General features: G+C 42.5%; 1 protein-coding gene across 1 annotated transcript; it reads left to right on the top strand.

Annotated features, from left to right (window-relative positions):
• Nucleotides 1–727: 727 nt before the first annotated feature.
• On the top strand, nucleotides 728–23,778 carry LOC128713929 (SLIT-ROBO Rho GTPase-activating protein 1-like). The gene is made up of 13 exons (XM_053808801.1): nucleotides 728–821; nucleotides 16,633–16,816; nucleotides 16,887–17,052; nucleotides 17,124–17,474; nucleotides 17,556–18,044; nucleotides 18,117–18,384; nucleotides 18,475–18,687; nucleotides 18,765–18,870; nucleotides 18,936–19,160; nucleotides 19,239–19,410; nucleotides 19,482–19,561; nucleotides 19,631–20,243; nucleotides 22,519–23,778. The coding sequence occupies exons 1-13, from the start codon at nucleotides 728–730 to the stop codon at nucleotides 23,776–23,778; spliced, it is 4,221 nt and encodes a 1,406-aa protein (XP_053664776.1).
• The last annotated feature ends 458 nt before the right edge of the window (nucleotides 23,779–24,236 follow it).

The following is a 24,236-nucleotide window of genomic DNA, read 5'->3' as shown; positions in this document are numbered from 1 at the left end:
TCACAGCGTGTGGGCGTAAGCAAAGAGGGTGGTGAAAATTTATGTGTCGATCGTAAACCGATCGACACTTTGCATACGCTTGGCGGGCGCTGTTTTTGTTTCCATTACAAAACGCCTACTGCAATGGGAAGCGAATGGGTTCAGTGCGGTGCGCCAAAGCGATGGTGGATGGGCCTCTGAAGCAGTTGGATTGAACAATCGTTCATACAAGTGGGTGATGCGATCTCAACGGAAGATTGGAACACAAATTAACGCGTTTATTACATGATTTAATTGGAAATTGAATTTAAGTAATCATGTGACTTAGATTGATAAATGTAGTTTAATTTTTGTATTTTGTTCTATATTGCTCAAACCCTTTACAGTGAACAGCATAGTGAACGGTATTGATTGAATATATTGCCGTGTGTTTCGTGAACATTGAATGCAAAAAGGGGGGCGCATCGACACGCCAACAAAGAGTGAAGTGATTTATTTCGTTTTAACTCGATCTCGTCAAACGGCCACTTGTGAACCACTGAGTGAGTGCGGTCCAATAGGTGCATAGAATCGAAAGCCCGTAAAGTGAGCTCTAGTGTGCGTAATGATCTTAACGCTCGGTTTGTGATCAGTTGCAAAAGGGCAAACCCGTTCTATGCCGTACTGTATTTGCTCGCGTACGTTTCTGTGTGTTTAGATTTATGATTCGACTATTCGAAGCAGTGCAGTGCAGCGAATCACCGGCAACATGAACGGCGTCACAATGATGGACGAGAACGATGTCGACATCAAGAGCCCGATACGGCGGCTCGGTTCTACGAGAAAGCTGAACCTGTTTAACAGTAAGTAGCAATTGAGATGCACTTTTTCCTTTGCGTAAGAAAAGAAAGACATTTATGGACAAATCTGATAGGCTTTCGCATTTAGCAATGTAACAATCAGCAATTAAAGGTCAATCGCAACACGTCCTGGGTAGTTTGGGGGAATTTCCTAATGGAATTATAAAGGGGGTTTGCATTTAGGGGGATCAAGTCCCAATAGAATACCCATCGAATTGTGTTCCACTTGGAATCCGATGCGATTCGAATATGAAATCCAAAGGATTGAGTTTTCGAATCTTCTGAGATACAAAATAGCAGTTCAAATCTTGGGTAGAGTACTTCAAGACACAAATAGTTTTTACCGTTAAACCGACAGTACACTCTAACGGTTAGGTAAAGAAGATGATTTTTAAGAACGTGGAAGTTTTATAAAAATGATCTTGTAACTTCTTGCTGAATGGTGATCATCATAGAGCTCGCTAACCTTTGAAGCTAGACCAAAAAAGACATTTCTTTCCATTGTCCTTAACAAATTTCCTATATTAACGTTTGCAGTGTTGTGTTCAATGAATCTTTTGAGAAGAGTCATCTATATGAACACAAATCTTTAGTGTGGAGCGTCATTCGAATCAAGAATCGGCTCTCGAAAGATGCATGAATTCTCAGAGCGGTAGCGGCTCAAACCCCTTGGAGGCATTCTTGGCAACTGTTGAACGAGGATTCGGGGGCGGGAGGATGGTTCAGGACTCGTTGAAATAGAGATCTGAATTCAATGAAAAATAGGATCACAAAAATGGACTGAGAAGTTTGAAGTCCGAGCTGAAGTGTTAAGAATTCTGGAATATTTAACCTCGTTCAAACCAGTCCAACCATTTACGAGTTATCATAACTCCACCAAATTTTGGTTCGAGATAATCACGTTTGAAATTTTGAAGCCCTCGATCGGCACTTTGCGTCATTGCTTTCATTTTCTTCTTATACCTTTGAAGTGGAGCTTCTTATGAATATCTTCGCAATAAAGTTCACGCTACAGTACACTCGTACTAATTTCTTAAAAACCTTAAATTACAATACAAAATTGTACAAAAAAAATGAACAACTTTCTAGAATCAAATAGCAAAGATGAACAGCAACGAATAACCAAACCGAAAAAAAGACTTTAACTACCACAATCTCTTATTTTGTTATCAGCGCAGTGGAGCCAACTGAAATGATAAATGGTATTCCGTTCATTTCTAGAAGCGTTTTACTGATAACAATTTATGAATAATATAAAAAATAACCCATAAGTTGAAGTCATCCACGACATGTTTAATGATTAATTTTCATGTAATCTGTGGTCGACTCCGTGTTGTCTCCCATTAATCGTTCGTAGGAAAAAAAACATGATGCGGTCGGACGTTGCCGCTCTAGTTATTTTCCTTTGGGGGTGTAATTTTGAAACTCATGTGATGAAACACGAATAATAAAAAAAAGCAGACCGATCATCGTTCAACCTTATATGGTTAGGTTCCACTGTGCTTGAATGAATAAATGTTTGCAATTTTGTAGCATAATGGATGTAAGGTTTAATGATATTTTTGACCGCGTAACATCGTGTCTGGCAGTGCCACCCCGCCCCAGACACATCAATTGATATTTGATAGGTTTTTTTTTTTGTGGTGCTTCTTATAAACGCCAACGCGCCAGTTTCCCTAAAAATAGCATTCCCAATTATCTCATCAAATTGCGCTTAGCGTTGATTTTGTTTGGCTCACCCCATGGAAGTAAACTTGAGCCCTCTCTAATGCATCTGGATGATGTTTGGATGAATTGTGCCGTGTGTGTGTGTTGATTTCCTCAGCATAACATTTGAGCCAATCAAGTTAAATTGCTTTGTTTCAACGAGTGTTTTATCCTGTTGGCCAAAGGGTGTCTTTCTTTCGCTCCGTGGCACCGATTATTTTGTGCGCACTGTATTGAGATTGATTCATGACCTCAAAAACGGGAGGGGGGGGGGGGTCCAAATTGGACTGTTAGGATGCATTTACACATGCGGTGTATGATCGACATAATGAACGCATGTGGATCATAAGTGGTAAAGGAAAGATTGAATTTGGTTTTGCAACAAACGGTGATGTCGTGTATGATTCGTAAAGCTTTTTCAATCTTATCAAATACTTTAAATGTTTTAATTTACATATTATATGTATTTCTATTGTCTAAACCAGTTGATAAACAGTTGATTTTCATGCAACATTATGCAATCAGTGTGGCCAAGCAAAAAATGCGAAAATTAAAGTTTTTTTTAATGTTTATTTTTGGCTATTTAAAAGCGATATTTTCCCTCATATCATATATGTACGTGACCTCTAGGAGTCTTATTTTCTAGTCTAACTAATGAGATGTTAGCAAAACTGTTATATTTAGTTTCATCCACGCGGGAAAACTCGCAAAACAAATGGTGGAGGCTATGGGGTGCCATCTGGCCACTGTTTACCATTTTAAAAGTATCCTCCCTGATGATCAACATCTTAGAAAACCAAGAAGTGGGCGCCCGTAGTTAGCTCGCACTTCAAAAGAAGCTAAATCCGTGACCGAAACACAAAAATGATGTCCAGCACGACCAGTACGAATTCCTGTCAGATATTTCAATAGTTCAACTCTCGTCAATTCAATGATCCATTTGGTCTGTTTTTTTAAAGTAATTTAGCAGTTAATATTTCGCTTGTTATTTGTCCCATGCGCCATGAGTTAGTTCAAAATGCCAGAAAAGTTACTCACTTCTGGTTGGTGTTGATTTAAACGACGTGTTGTCTATGTTTTCACTTCTTACGAGCTTTAGCTAGCCTTGGTATGTGGAAAAAAAACACAAATTAAATATAAATAAAGCTGCTAAAACACAAACATTTAAAACGCAAAACGATGCGCGGACCAACTGCAGCAAGCGGGAAGAACTCCCCATATGGCCTCATGAGTCGCTTTTTGTGTGAAGGTGACTGTTGTTTTTCTTTGTAAAACTAAATATGTTTTTAAAAAACACCGGTAGAGAGTGGAAGAGAGTAGAATGTTAACGTAGAACCATCTATTCCCCTTTCTCAATGTGCTGTAAAGTGCTTTATGTCGAAATGCTACACATGTTGTGAAGTGTGCTAGGTGTACTGAATGTATCAATGCCGAGGAATGCTTCAGCTCGTTTGAACAATTTATTACTAGCCTCGTTATTCTAAGGAAAAATGATCTACAGCCAGCATTTGTTAACATTTCATTTGTTTATCGTTACTGTTTAAATTTAGCGTACCTCTTTTGTAATTGCAGAGATTACCGAAAACTTGAACTTAAACAGTTTATGTCTAACCGTCCTGTTTTGTTTGGTGGGTTTGAACCTCTTGTTATTGATTTAATGTAACGCAAACTGTACGAAAAACTTTATCCACAAATTAATCATTTTACAAAGGCTTATAGAAAGGAAAACAAGTCTTACATTTAAAACAAATAAATAACATTTTTGAATTCAAATTTAAAAGCCGCCATCCCTGCCGTTCGATTTGAACCGCACGCTGAAGGTTTTATACGTTGTAGTTGAAAACTCGAAACGGTATTGAGTTTGCTTGTTTCCACAACGAAACCGGAGTTTGCTAGTGTGTGTTTGTGCAAACAAAACATATAGCGTGCGATTTAACCAGCACACACACACATTGCCGCAATGCACATACACCAATTTGATTTGCGTGTTGGTTCATGCTTCACGCATCCACACACCGTGTAGCGATACTCGCATCGCACCGTTGCTAGCTCTCCGGCATTAATGAAACGGCAGCCAACGGGTGAAGATGATGGAAAACCGTCCGTTACGCACACACGAGTAGCAAACCCGAGTACGTTGTTCGTCCAAGTTGGTGGAGGTCGTGTTTGAAACAGAGTAGGTTTATTGTTTCCATCAAACCACACGCGGATGCTGTGGACGTGCGTTGCCAAAGTGATGAAGCGTGTGTGTTTTTGTTGTTGTTCCCCGGTAACCATTGAACGACGGGCTTGTTGTTGGCTGTGGCCTTTTTCTTCGGTGTAGATGTAGCGCGTCCGTTAACTTTTGTGTAAACAAAGCCTGACAGTGGCCTCGCAGCTTAAATCGGAAAGTCGGAAGAGAATGGCCGCGTGCAAGTGTTTGGACAAACGGAAAGTTTTTCCAAGTTGTGTGTGAAGGTGTTTAAATGAGTTGTGATGTGTGAGAATTAAAGAAAAGCAGCGAAACAAATCAATTGCGTTTCTGCGTGGGTTTCGTGGGGTTTTCCACCAATTTCTGCAATAATCTTTCACCCAGACATTGTTTCTTTGCGTGCTGGATTGAAAGAGTTCTTCTCGTTGGTGTATGTGTGTGTGCATGCTTCGTTGAGGAAATGTATGTTTTCCGTACATTCGCGCGGTGTGTGTGTGTTTGTCTCTCTCTCCCTCTCTCTGCTCGAGATTTCCAAACTGAGCAATATATTCATCCGATAGCTGTGGAATGGGTTGCGTTTTCATATGATCCCCGTTCTGGCACACCGAGCGCGCTCACACTGGCCCGTGTGGCAAAGGTCCGGCCTAAATGTAACAGCATCCACCAGCAGCCCGACGTCACTTCCTTAACTCGCCGCGCGTCAATCCAGTAGGCACAGGAAGCGATGGAAAAGCGCTCTCTCGCTCGCTCTTTTTGGCTGCCTGGAATCGGGCGGAAAATTATTCTCAATCAGGCTCTGGCGCTTGATAAGAGCACAAAGAATTCGAGAAAATCGTAGCGGGCGGTGGCTGGCTAGAGAGAAAGCAAAAAACACCGTCTAATCCCTTTGTCTGGACGGGTGAATTTCGGTTGGTGCTTTGCTGTGCAGTAAGTGAAGTGTGTTTTAAAACAGTGGTGTTGTGAGTTGAAAGTTGCTGAAGTTTAGAATTAAAAAAAATCTGTGTGCCTGTGACCGCGGACCAGCTTTTTGTGAGAAGTGCAATTGCTGGCCTCCTTTTCGTTTCCTGGTGGTGTAAAGCGTTATGCAAAATTAGCATTAGTCTCGCGTTTATAAATAGAACCGATTGAAGTGGCCCAATCAAGGGGAAACGATTAAAATCGAGTGATCTTTGAGTGAGAGTTGGATGGTAAAACCAGCCGGGACGCACAGGAACAACCCCGAATAAACACGTAAATTGATCTTGGGACGTAGTAATTGATGCTTCTCAAATTACGTTTCAATCCGACTTGAGTGACACTTGGGTTTGGTGTATGGCAGGCTTCCTGAACGAACGTACCAACGGTCACACATTCGAACCAGCGTGTGCACGAGAATTGATTTCACACACATGAAGGGAAGTGTTGGGGCAAAACTCGCCAATGGGTTCGGGAAAGAACACAAAAAGGCATCAGGAAGAACATTAAAAAAATCCAATTCTCCACCTTTTCGTGTTCGTAAGAGCGGTGCTACCCCGACCCCACCGTAGAACCAGTTCCCAAAAGAATGCGAAATGAGTTCAAGCCGTCGTTGGGGAGTTCTGCTGGTTATTCGGTCTTTTATGTTCGTTTCTTTGCCAGTGAATTTGTTGAAGCACGCAAACCGCGATAAGAAAATTATGTGAACCCCCTAAAACGTGTTGTAGTTTCGGGGGGGTGTTTTTGTTGTAGTGTTGGGGTTGTTTAAACCGATTAGCACCACACACCGCACTAGCACTGGTTTTGGTTGTTTTTCAAGGAAAGAAGGGGAAAATTTTTAAGGAGCTTAAAATTCTTCACCATAGAGCATCTTCTGCAATCTGAATTGTTATAAAATTTTCCGCTTCTGCAAGGCCATCCATTGCATCCAGAAGGAAAATCGATTGGAATAAGAAAATAAAAGGCTACATACATCTCATCGGATACAAACGCCACCACACCACCATCATCATCAGTGTGTGGTGAGAAGCAAGATGTTTTATGTTGTGCCATGGTAGAGAGACTTCCGTGAGACCCCGACTAAAACAGCACAGGCGTGTGTGAGATAAAGCGCGACCCCCCGTGCAAGATGCTGATGCCCCGAGAGTGCAAGTGCGCAAGAGAACAACAAAAAAGCCCCACCGGGGACCGGTGCGCGGGGCGGTCCGCGTCAGGAGGTGAAGAATAAATCAATTTTTGCTATTGCGTTGCTTTTGTAGGAAATTGTCTTTTATGTACATTTCCGGTATAGAAGTGATTCAGCTCGAAACGAAACAATGTGAGGAAATGTGGGAATTCCATGGTGAGGATGCAACAAAAAAAAACATAGCCCAGGAAGAAAGTGTCATCGAATGTGTTCTGGTCAAACTTGCAACGTAAAATGCACGATTTAATGCGCCCAATTCCAACCTAGTGTTATGCTACATGAATATTTTGAGAAGAGTCATTTATATGAATGTTTAGCGAGGAGTCATTCAAGTCAGGAATCGACTCTTAAAGGGTTACGAATCCTGAGAGCTGTGGCAGATCAAACGCTTTGGGAAGGTCCTTAGCGATATGGTAATTTGGCCGTGGGGATGGAGGAGTTTCTAGCGGACAAGCCCCACAAACTTCATTCATCTTTGGGTGATTCATGAATCTGAATCGGATTTTCCCAACACTACAATTAACCCATTACATCCCATCGTTTGGAATTTCGCATGCAAAAATACTCTTTTTTTCGAAAAGCTGTGTTAATTAAATTAATTTATTACAGTAAATGGCTCTGTTTGTTTTAATGATAATCTGGGCTGATAATTTAACAGTGCCCGCTTAGTGCCAGGAACACTTTGTGGATTAGTTTCCGTCTTTTATGTAGTGTTTTGTGGTGTCCAAAGTCGAAAAATTTATTCAAAAAAATATCATTAACTTATTCAAAATTGATTACATTTGTGATTGCATTACCCCCCGGGGAGATGTAATATGTTAATAGGAGTTGATGCACATGCACTTTGAATGCTAATTGCGAATTTTCAACTAAACACAAACACACTCAAACAATTCGACGCATTTATTTGAAGTATTCAAGCAAAAGTAACGCAAAAGCAATTAAGCAAATAGGAAAACAAATCGGCAGCCAAAGGGTAGTTAACTGAAACTCATCCGAGCATGAAGTTTATTTACCATTTACCGTGGAATGAAAAGAAAGATCAACCCGCGTCATGCATTGTTGTGCGGTGCAACAACACCACACCAACTTGAGTGTTTGTACGAGTGTGGTATGTGGCCGCCGTTACGTCTTATCTGAACCTTTATCTTGCTTATGTTGCCGAGTATATTGGCAAATGTTGCCCCGTCCGTTTGTTTGTGATTTATGATTGGTGCGTAGCGATAACTAATTCACAGGGTCAATGTTATCGCCCGGATCGAAGTGAGGAACGAGCGAATGTTTACGTTTTTGAGCACCGAAAAAAAAACAACCGCAAACAAAACCCCCTCCCCCGGTGCGAATGATATCGATACAAGCCGCCGTTTGGTGTATTTTTTGTTTTGTTTTGCAAATGTATCCAATGTTTGTTTTTGAAACGGACCAAAAAAAGGGCTAAAAGAGGCAAGAAAGCAAACACGCGGCAGTTGCATTTCCATCAGAAAAAAAATAGCGAATGTCCGATAACGAACACACACCGAGCTTAAAGTGAAGCATGCAGCGATAGATGCCTGAACTTGTGTTTAGTGACGGATTTTCATCGCTTTCATATTTTCCCATTGCGATCGCGACGTCCAATAGGATACAATGAGTGCGAACCGACCGCGCAGCACACAGGTTGGAATCGTGTTGAGGGGGGTTTTTTTTGCAGCAGCAGAGATGGGGTGGAATGTGAGGATCTGGAAGTAATGTGTCCGGCCCCATGTCGAATGACGATAAAAACGCGCCTTTGATTGCACGAACGCATCCAGTTCATGGCGGGGGGGGGACTGTTGGGGCCTAGCAGCAATACGCTATGTTACCCTTTTATTGCGCCTGGTGTAGGGTGGACACTGGTTGCAATGTTGTTGGCCGCCTATCGTCGGTTTCGCTCGCTGCGAATGTATCCCGCTGGTGACTTCTTTTTATGGGCTTTTAATGGACGAATGGGAGAAAATTTCCCTTTTCATCTAGGGAGCAAAACTATTATTGGCCACACAAACGCTCTGGACTGGTTCCGTGGGCTACTGTACATATCGGGAATAAAAGCTACAGTGGTGGTCAGTGAAATAAGGTCAGCAAGTAGTGTTGGAATATTTTGATATTCTAAGCAGAAAGGAACAACAACGAAGGCTAACAACGTTTGAAGACGATAACCCAATCGAAATACGGTCGATAGATTCGTAGTGCCTTTATATTGCCTGTAAATTTACCATAAAATTGAAAATTAAATTAAAAAAAGACCCTTTACACCTTAGCTTCTCAGTTGCGGACAGATTCTTCTTAGAAGATTGACCACCTTTAGTTAATGATAAAAATGAAGTTTTTTTTGCAATAATTTGGAAACTCAATTCAGCTCAGTCTTTCATCACTTCTTCCCTTTTTTGCTCTAGATTTTTTATTAACTTTTTTCATTTGGTTTCAAAGATATTGTTTGAAACATCTTGCTGTCTAAAGCATTGCGTAAAGGAATCGTTGCACATTTAACTTAATTTTTGGTTTTTCTTATTATGATGAGCCGTTTAACTTCGCAATAAGCATGAGCATAAGTGATGTGCACAATCGTGGGTTAACTCTTGTGGAAGTTAACTCGCGATTTAACTCTTAATGGCGACCTTTGACTCACGGTTTATACCATGAGATGAAGTTCCTTTCCCCGTCGCATATTTGAATTTATTGAAGTATTAAAGAATGAGTTTAAGAGTTAAATCTTCATTCTAATGCTTTAACTCAGATTTAAATCCTTGAAAAGAATTAAATTTCTCATCTCTAATCACAAGCAACATTGATCAAAATTAAACACAAATATAATCTCCAATACACAACTTTGTTAGCAAGGTTCGTTAGTTTGTCAATCAACTTGCCATCTGGAATTTGTTGATTATTTCAAATGGTAATTAAAGCAATTAAATATACTATAAACAAAACCGTATAATATCAACCTCTATAAAGTATTTTTGAGCTGTCTTACCTTAGTGACCACCACTATACATAGGAAAATGTAATTTTCTTGCGTTGCTTGTGTGGATATTATTAATAAACCCCTTTTTTGTCACCTCTGACTTTCTGTTCGAATGGATAAATTGTATTTCTCACCTTCTAACAAATGGGCAATGCAGTTTCTTACTTGAATCTTCCTTGCAGGGGCTTTGGAACCGTTTAGATAACGCACTTGAATATGGATTGCTTCAAATCAGGCCACCATCCATGAGCCGCGAACAAATACGATCTTTTATTCGTCTTCGCCTCAGGAAATGCACGATGCGCAATAACATGCTTATGCAGACATATTGCGTAAGCCGATGATCTCGTTCGGGGCCTGAGCGATGGCAATGGGGTAATGGGCCCGGAGGAATCACATGATGATCATGTAAATACAGATGGATGGTTACGGACTAGCTGTGCATAATGGAACGCTTATAATACTGTCAGCTGGCCGTTTGAGGTTAAAAATATTTTCGGAATTTATTTAAATACACCAAACACGATTAGTAATTTCACCATTTCCAGACGACTGGCGGCAAAAAAAAAAAATGGTGTTTTGGTCTGCGGAAGTAACGGTGGTTGCCGTTTTGTCGTCGCGATCGTAACCATTTGCAACCTGAAAACCGGAAGCAATGAAAAAAAAAACATTTATGGCAAAACTGACCGCTGTGGTGCGCAGTGTTGTGTGACCGTATCGTTTGGGTCGCCGGACGGACGACGCGTCCGTCACGAGGTTTTCGACGCCAAACGAATACAACATTGCTGATGTAACCCATCTTCCTGACGTGTTGCTGCTGCCGGTGCTGTGTAGCAAGCGCAGCGCAGATGCTGCAAGTTGTCCTTTTTTCTGTTGCTTTATTATCATCGAGCTTTATGCCGGGTGTCATTTATGCTCGTAAGATGTTGTATCCCCCCCCCTTTTCGGGTCCGGTAAAACAAAAACAACCTTTCACTCACACCGCCATTGGGGTCCAGCGGTGGTGCGAATTTCTATCCACACTTCGATACATATATTGTTGAACGTGAAAGTCAGAGAAATTGCGTAATGGTTCGGTGACTTTCGGGAGCATGTCGTTTTTGTGTCGTTTGCCGAGGTGATCACCACCAAAGCAGCACGATCTCACACAGGTTCTGGTGGAAATGTCAACGCATCATGCACGAACGGACCATCCCAGCCCTGCTGGCTGCTAATTAATTATCGCATGACGCGCCCGTACGATTGATTGAGTGCTTCCCACCGCTCACCGCACTCGTGTGACGAGCGACATCGATACCCGAGACACAGGGCCAAGGGGGGAAATGCATCGGCTCAATCACCACAACCGAGCCAAACGAATTGACCGCGGTTGTGCGGTGGAAGCCATGATATGTAGCAGGGAGGTGGCCAACCTGTGTTTTTTGTTGCACCAGTGCCAATCAAACGTGGTGGAGAAAAGAAAACTTGAAACATCATCATCGTGACGATGCCACCAAATGCACTTGGTGGTCTGACTCTGTTTTCTCAAACCTCAAACTTGATCACTCATACTCGGGCTTTTTTTCGTTCATTCGTCTTTCTGTTTCTCTGCATAATTTGCTTATAGAAGCCAAAACGGGATCAATTGACTAAAAAAAAAAATAAAAATGGCAGACGACGCGTTGGTGAATATTTATTGCAGCCATTGCAGCATTAGATTCGTTTAACTTTTGGCCCCCTCTATGGTCTCTCCGGTGTGTTGTGTTGTGCATCGTAACGATGAGACTTTCACTTTTAAATTCCTTTTACTACAACCAGACGCCTTGCGAGAGTGCTTGTGTGCATTGTGAACGGGGCGGGTGTAATGGATTACTTTCCATTTCTTGGGTGCATTTCTTCTTGAAGCAGGTCGTCCGGTACGTGAACTTCAGTTTCTTGAGTTCCCCGTCCCAGACTTCTGGCTTTTGGCATCGGTTTATGTATGTCCAAGCTTTCAATATCTTTGCATCTGCAACTGTGCATTATCACTAGCGAATAGCTGCTTCTTTTTTCAATAAAAAAAGAAGCTTATGGTTGGGATTAGATGAAGTAGAATTGTATTATGACCCAGTCGCAAGTAGTAATCTAATGCTGATTCATTAATGTGAATGAATCTTTGAACTGAATGAACGGATCTGAATCTCTCTGAATCAAGATTTATGACCTCCATCTATGAGCTAGTCGTCTTGTACAACTCCTCCCCCTCTCCCCATCTCGGGCATCAGTAGCCAAAATGCCTCCAAGAAGGTTGATCCGCCACTGCTCTGATATTTAATGAATCTTTTGAGAGTCGATTCCTGACATGAATGACTCCTCATTAAAAATTCATATCAATGACTCTTCTTAAAAGATTCACTAAGCACAACATTAAGTAACTAACGTTGCCTACACACCTTACCCCTCCCTCCCTCTCTGAGATTTCATCAATCTTTTTGAGAGTTGATTCCTGGTTTGAATGACTCTTCACTAAAGAATCCTATGAATGACTCTTCTTAAATGATTCACTCAGCACAACACTATTCGTAATTAACGTGAGAAAAGTTCGTTGCTTCTTCAAGGGTTAACACAACATGACCTGCACATAAATACGTTGAGATCCAACAAACTCCACCAGTTAAAGTTGAAGTTGAAGTTAACTGTAGGTTCATTATGATTTGGAAAATATCGTATATCGAACAACTAAATTGGAGTTTCTATGCAGGTTTTTTAACTGTTTGATTTTTATGAGCATTACGCCATCAATATTTAGACAACGTGCCGATCATTATTGCAGAACAATCTCTGTTTCACACCCTACACTCCGTCTGCAAGAATGGATCGTGAAGTTCTCCCATTCCAACCGTATCGGACGATGGCGACAATATCGCCCTCCAAACAGTGATTTATAATGGTGATTTCCTTATTGGTTCCGCCCGGATGTTGACGCACACCGTTGCAGGAAACGTTCAACGATCAAGAACTCCTCGCCATATCCACCATCATGGAAATAAGAACCTCCCCGAACAATAGCGCAGGGGATTGTGGTGGTCTTGCCCAATACGATTGCCGCTGTCATTCTGGTTCCGCTTAACGATACGAACGATGCGATGCGTTTACACATTTACTGCCAGTCAACGGCACGACGGCTTACCTGGACCATTGCGCCCGAGAACGCCAGAACGAAAACGGAATCTGTCGTGCAGTCGTTTGAAAAGGAGAGGTTCCATTTATTTACTTGTGGTAGAGAAATCAAAACAAAAACACAGCTGAGGAGGTAGGACCATGCTTAGGTTTTGGTGGGGTGGCATCATGGACATACACTCCCCCCCAAACGCCCTTCCTTCTCTCGTTCTCCCTTTCTCTCCCACTGTTTGTCTGTCGATCGACATCTGTGTCGTTTCAAAAGGTCCGCCAAGCGGCTACAAATGTCTACAAGTCGACGGCCGACAGCTTGGGCCGTATTGTTGTCGTAGTGTTAGACATGCGCATCGTTGCGCTTGTGAATGCATCCACACTTCATTCATGCCGCGCGCGGGATGCATTTCGACTGGTGGTAAAGAAATTGGAGAATTTGATGCCGTTCGTTCACGGGGGCACAGTTGGTGCGTGTTGGTTAGAATTTCCGGTGTGAACAAACTAAATTTAACGGGCGCTGCAAGCTGTGTTTGGCGTTTCGCCCTACGCAGTGTTAAAACGACAGCGATCGCGAACCGTTACTGGTACTTCAACTGCTGTTGGGTTGCGTACCGAGCACAGTTAAAACATGTTAAATTAGCATTAGTGTTGGAAGAACACACCTAACATAATACGTGCGTGATAAGAGTGATTTAAACCGCCACATAATACACCACAGCAATAAAGTTCACTTTAGTGCATAAGGACACAATCTTTATAGTGAGTAAAGGTCACACAACTATCGGAACGTTGGATTGATAGCGTTCTTGAATGAGGTTCTGCGCTGCGCTCTGTTGTTCGGATTTGGATTATGTTTGTTTTGTAATGGGTCCCCTTCAGCACTCGGGCCGGGTATGTGCGACTTGAAACAACCGGGAATGAAGATCATCTTCATTCAATTGGTGTGATTGTGGCATATTTCCGGTTTACAACCGCTTGTGAAATTGAATGTGAATTGAGCCGTTTCATGAATTTAATTTATAAACCCCTCCTTGTGCTCTGTGTTTAATGTCTACTGGGAACAGTGATACAGTTTGAGACGGTGTAATACAAGCGTGTAAACAGACACTCGTAACGGCGCTCCTACGAAGGAGAAAAAACATTGAATCCCGTAAAACAGTGTCGTTCAGCGTGCAAATATGTTTCAATGCATAATACAGCAACGGAACGGATGGATCCATCAGCCCAGTCCCGAGTTTCGGGATGTCTTCCCAGGTAATATGTAGTGAACACTGATTAAACCGCAAACATTATTTTCCATTTCGAAATATCAGTACAGTATTATTGCGCAATGTTTACAGCTCGTTCTGCACTATTTAAGCTGTTACAGAATGTTTAAGGTGCTATAAATTTACTGAAAATGCGTTCGCGCTTTACTTAAGCTACTTTACAGTGATAGGTATAATAAAAGGCTCATCTAATGTGTTAAATTCCTCCAAAATTGAATGCAGTTTAGGTAAACAATTGATTAAACTACCTTTGTTAAATATATTCCCTTCGAAGTTACAATAATAGAGTATTAAAATCGAAGCGGTTTTATTATAGCAAAAACCTAAATAAATTTTTGTTATATGTGCAGTTGCATAATAAAGGCTCATATTCATCAAAAAGTCGTTTGAGATTGATGTGCAGGTTTTCAGGAAGCCTCAAAGCTGTTATACGGGACCGAAGACCGTAAGACATGTTTGTCGCTCCTTTGGCAGTATGCTTTGGTTCGTTGTCCTGGGGTTGAAGGAGTAGAACCTCCAGATATTACTGCTGTACGTTGATGTAATAATCACAAAGAGTTATAAATACTCTTGGAGATTTGAATGAACTAACTCTCTAGAACGATTTAAATCATTCATTCATTCTGAATCGTAATTCTCAGACTTAATTCGGTTGAATTTATTTACCTCCCTAATTTTATCTACTTTGGCCTTGTGATTCGAGATGGCTATCAATAGTTCGATCGCAAACTGTTTACTGAACGATCTGTTTTTTTGTTGTTGCTATAAGTAAATCGCATTTGTTTATTGTATTCTATTATTCCAATTTTAGAAGAATTTAAAGCAAACAGCATGCAAATAAATATTGCCTAGTGTGCTTCCGTCAATTTGATCCAAACAATTTGAGGGAAAATAAAAACAAATGTGATGTACACATTTCATTATGGCCGTCACTGTATTTTCATGCATGCAATGTGTGCGACGCAAGTGGTCCGTGCATACGTCGCATGGTTAAACTATTGGGCGCGTATGCAAAACGTGAATCGGAGTGGATTAGCTGTAGAGAAAGAAAAAAAAAAGCGACGCTTTGTCATTCAAACGATGCGTATGAATAATTAGATGGTTGGACAATTGCCGGTATGTATAACACGGCCATTCCGCATTCGTGTGGTTTGTGTTGTGTGTCCTCGTGTGATGTGCACAAGTCGGATATGGTCGTGACGTTGCGCAGCGATCCACAGGCATGCAACTGACATCTGGCATCTAACGCGCTCGTGTTGATGTGCGTGTCACGAAATCGTGGAATTCAATGAACCTCCAACCACACCATGACTGTGTATGAGATTTATAGCATTGTATGAGCTTACCATTCCTGCTGTACTTTGTAGGGATTTTATTGAAACGGAATGGCTATACATTTTTAATACAACTTAGTTTATTTCCATTCGCACAAACAAACTTCATCGTGAACTCTTCAGCTGAAGCCTTGTTATAAGACTATTTTTCTCCGCGCGTATAGCGCGTCCGTTAAAGTTTACATGCGTAGGAGGAATCTTTCTTTTCCGTGCTACGGTCGATCGACCAACAGCTGCAAAACACATCGAGCCCCTCGTACGACTATTACGTTTCGGGGGTGGAGAAATGGTTTGAAGAGAATGAAAAATTGGTCAAGAACCCTCGACGATTGCGGGGTGCGGCATAGACGTGCATTTCCTGGTTCTTCTCGTCGGCGATGTTTGGAATACGGCGAAAGCGGTAGATTTAAAAGGGGGAATAGCACGCCCTCCTTCTGCCCCCCTCCCGGTTACCGAACCGTTCGTTAATCCACCACGGAGAACGCCGGTGACTCATCAACCCAGGACCCAGGAAAACAAAACGGGTAATGCAATTGGAAATGGTGTGCTGGTGAAGTGATTCCGGCAATGGAATTGTGCGGGGGGTTGAAGACCTGCACGAGCGACCATGGGCTTGCATCAAAAATGTGTAACAACTCTCCAACAAGGCAATATGCGACAATGTGCATCCGTAGAGCGTGGAGAGTTAAGCAAAGGAATCAAAAAAAATTCGGGTCATTTTGAATTGGAAATAAAGCCCCAGTGAATGTATTGTTTTATGGTTCCTATTGGTCATTAATTCATTTGTTGGACGTGGTTTGTTTTGTTCTATGTAGAACTGAGTTTTCAAGGCAGATGAGACGATGATAGAGAAGTCGCTAGACTCAGTCGAAAGACTTGGATTATGTGAGAAAAATCCTAAGATTTCCCCCTGTACAGAAGGATATATTCTATTTTGCTAAATAAGAAGAAGATGAAGAAGGACAGAGTAACAATTGCTGATGTATCAGTTTAAGGAAGAAGCCAATCATTTCTTTTCGAGTGCAATATATCTAAACGAAATTTTCTTTATTTCATTCACAGACATCAGACAACAGCTGAACGAGCAGCTCAAGTTTCTGGACGTCCGCATGGAAGCACAGATAGCGCTCGTACAGGAACTGCAGGACTTCTTCCGACGACGCGGCGAGGTGGAACTAGACTACAGCAAAAGCTTGGACAAGCTAGCTAAGAGCCTTCAGCTTCGGCACAAAGAGCAGCGTCAGAAGTGAGTGATTTTAAGCTTCCAGTGGATTTTATAGCTACGAAGATACGAATGATTTTCCTCTATTACACAGGCGCGAACAATGGCCAATGTTCTCTTCCTACTCGTGCTGGCAACAGCTGGTCAATCAAACCAAATCACTGTCCAGAGACCATGCGGCCATGTCCGAAATTTACTCCACACATCTGGTAGCCCGTTTGCAGACAGTATGGGACGACGTCCAGCGTATATACAGAAAGGTATTGGCCGTTTTTGTTGGCCGCTTGACTTTGACTGGAAGTATTACAACTTTTTGTTTTGGCTATTGCAGTGTCGTGAAATAGGGTTTGAAACGCACGTGGAAATATTGCGAATTTTACAAGAACTGCACACAAACATGAAAACGTACCACACGCTGCAGACGGAGGCGAAAGAAGCGGAGAAAAAGCTTCGGCTGGCTGAGAACCAGCGGATGAAGCTACAGCAGAGCGTGCCGAAGGAGAAGCTGGATCGCAGCAAAAAGTATCGTTTGATCGAGAAGGAGGTGCTGAAACGCAAGAACAAATACACCGACGCAAGACTGAAGGCGCTGAAGGCGAAGAATGAATATCAGCTCTGCCTGGAAGCTTCCAACACGACGATTCACAAATATTTCGTCGAAGATTTGAGCGATTTAATTGATGTAAATATTTTTGCGACCGTATGCTTTGAACTAAATTTCTCAACTAATTATGTGTTGTGTGTTACATTGTTACGTTCACAGTGCATGGATCTTGGTTTTCATTCGGTCGTTTCGCGGGCACTGCTGATGCATGTTTCCGCGGACCAGGGTCGTTGCCGGGCGGTGCTACACAATGCCGAAACGCTGTCACACATCGTCAACTCGATGGACAGCCGTGCGGATAAGCAAAAGTTCCTTGAGCAACATAGTGCCGCTTTCATGATTCCGAAGCGGTTGGAGTTTCAGGGACAGGATGAAGATGTGGAACCGGAGCTGCAAAAGGCCCTGCACCAGGAGATGGAATCTCGGCTAATGCAGCTCGAGCAGCGCGTTAACAATTTGCGCATGGAGTCGGAGGAAATTTGGAAAACGCTGGAAACGGCAGAAATCAATCTGCTGGACATACTCAACACTAAGGATTACGATTGCACCAGCGCGTTTGGTGATGGTGCGGTCGCTTTTCAAAAGCCCGAAAATACATCCGTAAAATTACGATCGGATAAGAACGAAATCGAAGAATTCTACATAACGGTAAGCCAAGAGATTGCGCGCAGCTGCATCAGAATAAGCTTTATTTGTTGTTTGGTTTACTTTCTCAAACAGAAAATACGCGAATACATTCTCGCAACATCGCGAATAGCACGGTTGGATTCGAAGGCGGAATATCTGCGTAACGCTTTAGCGAAGGATTCAGCCATTAAAACGGACACTCTTACAAAATCAAACGTACCGAAACGGAAGCGCATTGGGCGCATGAACAAATCCGGGCGACCCAAGCTCTTCGGGGGTTCGCTAGAGGAATATCTGGAGGTATCGGGCGAAGAAATTCCACTCATTGTTCGAAGTTGCATTAGAGTTATCAATCTTTATGGTAAGCTGCTGTCCACCATCTTGAAGGACAATGGATCGAAGTATCAACTAGTGGGAATGATAAAATCTGACACACGATTCTATTACACAGGATTGCATCATCAAGGCATATTCCGAGTTTCAGGATCTCAAGTAGAAATAAGTAACTTTAAAGAAGCCTTCGAACGTGGCGATGATCCACTGGCTGAAATGACCGACGCATCCGACATCAACTCTGTTGCTGGAGTGTTGAAGCTCTATTTGCGAGAACTGCGCGAACCGCTGTTTCCTTTAATTTACTTCGACCATTTTGTTCAACTTGCACGTAAGTATAGCACAATGCAATAGCTGAAAGCTATTTTTTTGCATATTTCTATTTTTATTCCGTTCCTTTCCTTGTAGAACTCGAATCCAAGCACGATATTGTATCAGGCATACGCAAATTCTTCCAAAGTCTACCCAAATCAGTCGTAGTGGTCATACGGTATCTGTTTGCCTTTTTGAACCAGTAAGTATCAAGCGAGCGGTAGTATTTCAATGAACGGATCAAACTGATGTGTTGTCCTCATACAGCCTTTCCGAATATTCTGACGAAAATATGATGGATGCTTACAATCTGGCGATATGTTTCGGTCCCACGTTGATGCCAGCGCCGGAAGATAAGGACCAAGTGCAGTATCAAAACCAGGTAAATGAGCTGATAAAGAACATCATCGTCCACCATGCCGAACTCTTCCCGAAGGATCTGGGTGGAATGCAGTACGAAAAGTTCATCACTTCCGAAACCTTTGAGGATATGTAAGTATTATTGTGCTGCGAACACGATTACTGCATTAGTCTTGAACAACGATCTTATTGAGGTATTTTGTGTTCCAGTGATGTTGGTGACTCTCCCACGGAACAAGTATCGGAAGATCCGGATTCGGAAGTGTATCCATCAGAAGACGAATCGGACACATTCGAGGCGATTGTTCAATTCGATTTTAATGCACGATCCGAAAGAGAACTGTCGTTACGAAAAGGGGATACTGTGATACTGTACAATCAGGTCCGTACAATTCGATTCGTAAGCAGTGTACAGTTCTCGTTAATTAAAAAATGCTTTCTGCTTTCAAATAGGTTTCCAACGATTGGTGGCGAGGTGCAGTAAACGGTAAAACTGGACTCATTCCAGATAAGTACATATCGCTAAAAATCAAGTAAGTTTTCACCGCTACCGTTGCACATCCGAGGTCGTATATTACATATCTTTCAATTGCTATTTTTAGGGATGAAGATCGCGATAAAAGTGAACATTTGAAATCTTCCAGTTCTGAAGAATCCGTCCGCAAGCGCCGCCCCAGTGGAAACATTTCGCTCAACAGTCAGCTATCGATTTGTACGCAAAATTCCAACACACTGTCCAACATTACGTGCGGTAGTGACTACACCGCATCCACTATTAGCGCCGCAACGGCTTCTGCCGGTGGACATAGTGCTGTGGGCGGTGGAGCAACAGGTGTCGGGGGCGTCGGTGTTGGTGGTGGTACATCTAGCAACAGTGGGGCTGCTGGACTAATACAAACAGCGCTGGCCTCACCCGGTCATCCACAGTATCAAACCATCCAGCACGCTTCACAGGTAGCGTCTTCCGTTCACCATTCAACCACGTCCCAGCCACAACCGATTGCTATAGTGACACACCAACCACCGTTGCCATCCGCCCACCATGCGCCACCAGTGATTGGCGAAAAGTTGGGCAGTGAGCTGAAGGATACCGATTACATTCACTACGATAGTGTGGATCACTTGAAAGCGTCACCGTACAGCTACCACGACGAACCACATTCGTTCGAAAACTCGTTCGAGTTCGTCGAAGATATGGCTCTCTTCACATACGAGGTACTGGAGACAACCGTATAATGCTATACAATTACTTTCCTTGTATTTCGTTGCCTATAGTTCAAGTTCATTCACACCCATTCCTTTGAATGTTTCGTGCTCCTCGAACCGTTAAGCCGACCTTGCTTGTTATCGTTTGTTTGTGTACTGCTTTCTATTTTTGTTGTTGTTGTCGTGCGTTGAATGTCTATTGTGTTTTCAACGTTGTGTGCGCTCCCCCTGATGAAAAGCTCTCTCTTACTCCCACTGAACCCAGGACCCTAGACCAAGAAGGTCTAAGAATGGCTCTAAAGCAGGGAACCGTAGTCTAGCAATGCTTTTTCGTCGCATCTATGCATTTTTATCATCAAAAGTTTCTTGCTTTGAGCAGTATAATTTTCAAACAATTGCTCGAAACGATTTTTCCCACAAAACAACCGTGGTGTGATGCTCCGCGTTTGTATGTTGGGCTTCTTAGAAAATTTTTTCCGTTTATCAGCTTTTGTATGTCCTTTGCGCTACGTTTGTAAATCCACTTTGGTACTACTTCTTTTATTGAGTTAGGTTAAGATTACACGACCATAAGTCTAGCAAAGACAGTCCTCTATAAAAAATGCATGTGAATGTCAGTGTTACTTTAGTACGTTTTTTAGTTAATAGACCCTTATGTGTTACTTTACTACGAGTAACGTCTCGTGCTGTAGTCGTATTGCGCTGTAGTCTAGCTGTCCTCATGCAACGATAATTTGTTTGTTTGCTCTTGGTGTTAGACTTTTATCCCATCTGTCTCTTTTGCATCAAATACAGACAGTAGTAGATACACGGGACAGGTTAGTTGTACCATAAACATCGAAACATTTGAAAAAAAAAAAACAACGACGCGTGTGTGTACAAACGAATGGTGTAAAGTTGTTACTCGTACGAAATGAGTTTCATTTCGCAAGCAGTTTAGATGTTAAAATATTAAATATATAGTACACTAACATTAGTTAGGCTAAACTGAGCAATGCAGCACAGCAGCGGTTGTGTGCTACGCTTTTTCCAATCGATTGTCAGCCCACATCTTCTGTTCTGACCAAAGCTGTTGGATGGTAGAATATAACAAGAATGACAGCTTCCTATTCGCGCCCATTTGCATGCAGAGAGAAGATTAGTTGCGAAACAAGCGAAAGGCAGCCTATTCCACGGAATCATATTACATATGATGAAACGCACTAGTTGTTAAAGCTAATTAAACACATAAATCACAGATAAAAATACACAGTTAAAGTTAAGAAGCTAAGGAAGAATAAACATACGAACAGCGCGTAAACTATCTGTTCAACAAACAAGTGAAGTTTGTATCTGACTTTTGTTCCACAGCCGTTAAAGAAGTGCTTGCTTTAGCGCACCGTGCTGCGGTACGTTTGCTGCTGTTTCACTAGTTTTGTAACGTCTGTACTGTTTTTACACTTACACAACATTTCCTTTATTCGTCAATTATCCGTCTGTGCGTATTGTTTTGCTGCTGCGTCACGTTACGTTGTGAATCGTTGTATAGTTTTTCATAATTCATCGAGTAATGTCCACACCCCGTGCCCAGGCTTTTGAATGAGCAAGAGGTGAGCCGTATGTTTTACATACCTAAAACACTGTTACCCATTTAGAGCGGTTGTTACTGATCTGTTAGCACATGTTTGTAGGAATAATGGGATTGCCCTTTTTATCCATCCATCCACCACGCTTACTAACCAATTTCGTGTATGGTAAAGTTTAATGAAAACGTTAGACAATAGTGTACCTTTTAATTGTTGTTACGGCTGATATGCAAAATTAAACGCTTTATTTAACTTTAGCAAGTACGTAAAAAAAATGTCGTAAAACAAGTTATTGCTATGTGGTAAGGTTGAGTGTAGATGTGCATGTCAGGGTGATAGCTTTAAGCCTAAGCTAAACAAGCACAACTGAAACCACATCTAGGAACTTAATCAAAATGTCCGATAATGTGAAGTTGGTAGAGATTATCTGTTTTCCTACCGTGCTGAATAACTATTAATCGTGTAATGCTCAAAATTAACACGGCCTATCAAGGTGATTACATCTCCTGGAAAAGGCCCTAAATGTTTCGATATTAGTAGTTAATTCTGTTTACGCTTTTTATGCATTTTAATACAAGCTTTATTAACCCTTCACCACCTCATCCCGGCAGGATTGCTTAATAGTTTCTTCTACACGAATTAAATTGCTTGCTTTGCCTAGAATGTTAAACAAAAAGTTCACCACGATTAAAACATTTTCCTTTTATACCCCCTTTTAGACATCAAAACCATCGGAACCGATCTATGCCGAACCGACCAAAATTACTATGAACCGCGAGAAATCGCCAGCGGCCGATAGTGGTACGAGCAGCAACAGCAACGACGAGGAATCGGATAATGTGGAAATTCGCCCACGCCTCGGCGGCATGGGTGAACCACCAGAGCATAGCAAATCTACCCTTGGACTAAACCGTCGCAGCGAGTCGACACTAAGCACTGGGAAATCGGTAGCTTTAGAAGGTGCACCTACAGCCACCGATGACCAGTCCGATCAATCCCGACCGATGCGGAAGTATCACTCAAAGAGCTTCAGCCTGTCGGAGAACAAACTGTCCCTAGCTGCAGGCGGTGGTTCCGCCACATTGAATGTTTTCCAGCAAAATCGTGACTTATGGCAAAAGCGGGCCGCACAAAGCTCCTACCAGAATCTGACGACATCGCGCATCCTTAGCCGGAACCGAATTGCACCCGATTTGGTAATGGATCTTCCGCCATCGGCTATCAACAAGGAGACGGCACACGCGTCTAGAGAATCGCTAGACACCGAGCTGGAGGACATGACGTCGGCGGAACGTTTTGCAGCACAGAACCAGTGCACGCTGAAAAAGAATGAACGTTTTTCGAACGAATCTCCTGTGTATGAGAATAACACGATGAAGAAGGAGGTTAAGCTGGACGTGAAGGGAGGATCGGCGACAGATAAACCGAAGGCGGAGGTAAAACCGCAAGAAATCAGTATTAAAAGCTCCAACACACCAATACCGACGACTGCCGTGGAAGTTCCAACCAAAATTGAGGATTGTACAACAGGTGCAGGTGGTGGTGCTAGGGAGGAAGAGCCGAAAAGGGTATCGGGCATTGCAACTCCCGTTGTGTTGTCCTCATCACCGGCAGGCAGCAGCACGCCGAGTACGGTGACCGACGAAGAATCGGAACTCGTGTCGGTGTCTTCGAATGATGGGGGTCTGCTGATGGCGTCAACGTCAGTAGCTGGGAAGGAACTCAGCAAGAGTCCAATTCCCGTCCGCAATACGCAGAAGTTTGTATCCCAGTTTGCGGACCTGCATCTGACCGGTGGATGCTTGATAAAATCAACCGAAGGCACGTCGGCAGCGGGCGTTTCTTCCATGGCCCAGGAGCAACAGGCGAAAAGTTTGAGCTCGTTCAAACCACAGGTGAAGGTTAAGCCCCAAATATTGAAGAAACCGCAGGTGCTACCACCGCAAACGCCAGAAATGCAACGGCGCAATGCGGACTAGAAGTGGCTACTGTTCTCTCGCTCAAACACTTTTAACATGTAAAGCGACGAGAACTTCACCCACAAGGCATTTCTAAGTCACGGCACACCAAGCGACCATATAAAGGACGGACTCAGTCTGACTTTACTTTGTTGACTCGATGAAACCATGCGGCGGAGTGGTAATATATATAGGAGGGGGGACAGGACGAGTCGTAAATTGGTGCAAAGTTTACAATCTTCTTCCAGCACAAACCAATGTAATAGACTTTCGCACAACACAAACTAAAACGGATATTGAAGGCTGACCACTTGACGGATACGAACCAAACCGTGTGTGTGTGTAGTGGAAACATTTGCGGATTTGAACAGGTTGGGCGTGGGAATTGGATCGAGGAAAACACCAATATTTCGAATATATACAATGCTAAAATGAACATGATTTTAATGATTAAGACTGGATCGGTACAATACACAATA

Source organism: Anopheles marshallii, chromosome 3 (assembly GCF_943734725.1).
Source record: "Anopheles marshallii chromosome 3, idAnoMarsDA_429_01, whole genome shotgun sequence".
Lineage (NCBI taxonomy): Eukaryota > Metazoa > Arthropoda > Insecta > Diptera > Culicidae > Anopheles > Anopheles marshallii.
This window is presented reverse-complemented; position numbering and strand designations above follow the sequence as displayed.

Bases quoted from the DNA above. Each gene is read 5' to 3' on its own strand.
- LOC128713929 (XM_053808801.1), top strand. From the start codon at position 728: ATGAACGGCGTCACAATGATGGACGAGAACGATGTCGACATCAAGAGC. The intron at 822-16,632 runs GTAAGTAGCAAT...TTTCATTCACAG, and splicing joins AAAGCTGAACCTGTTTAACA to ACATCAGACAACAGCTGAAC. The intron at 17,475-17,555 runs GTAAATATTTTT...TTACGTTCACAG, and splicing joins ATTTGAGCGATTTAATTGAT to TGCATGGATCTTGGTTTTCA.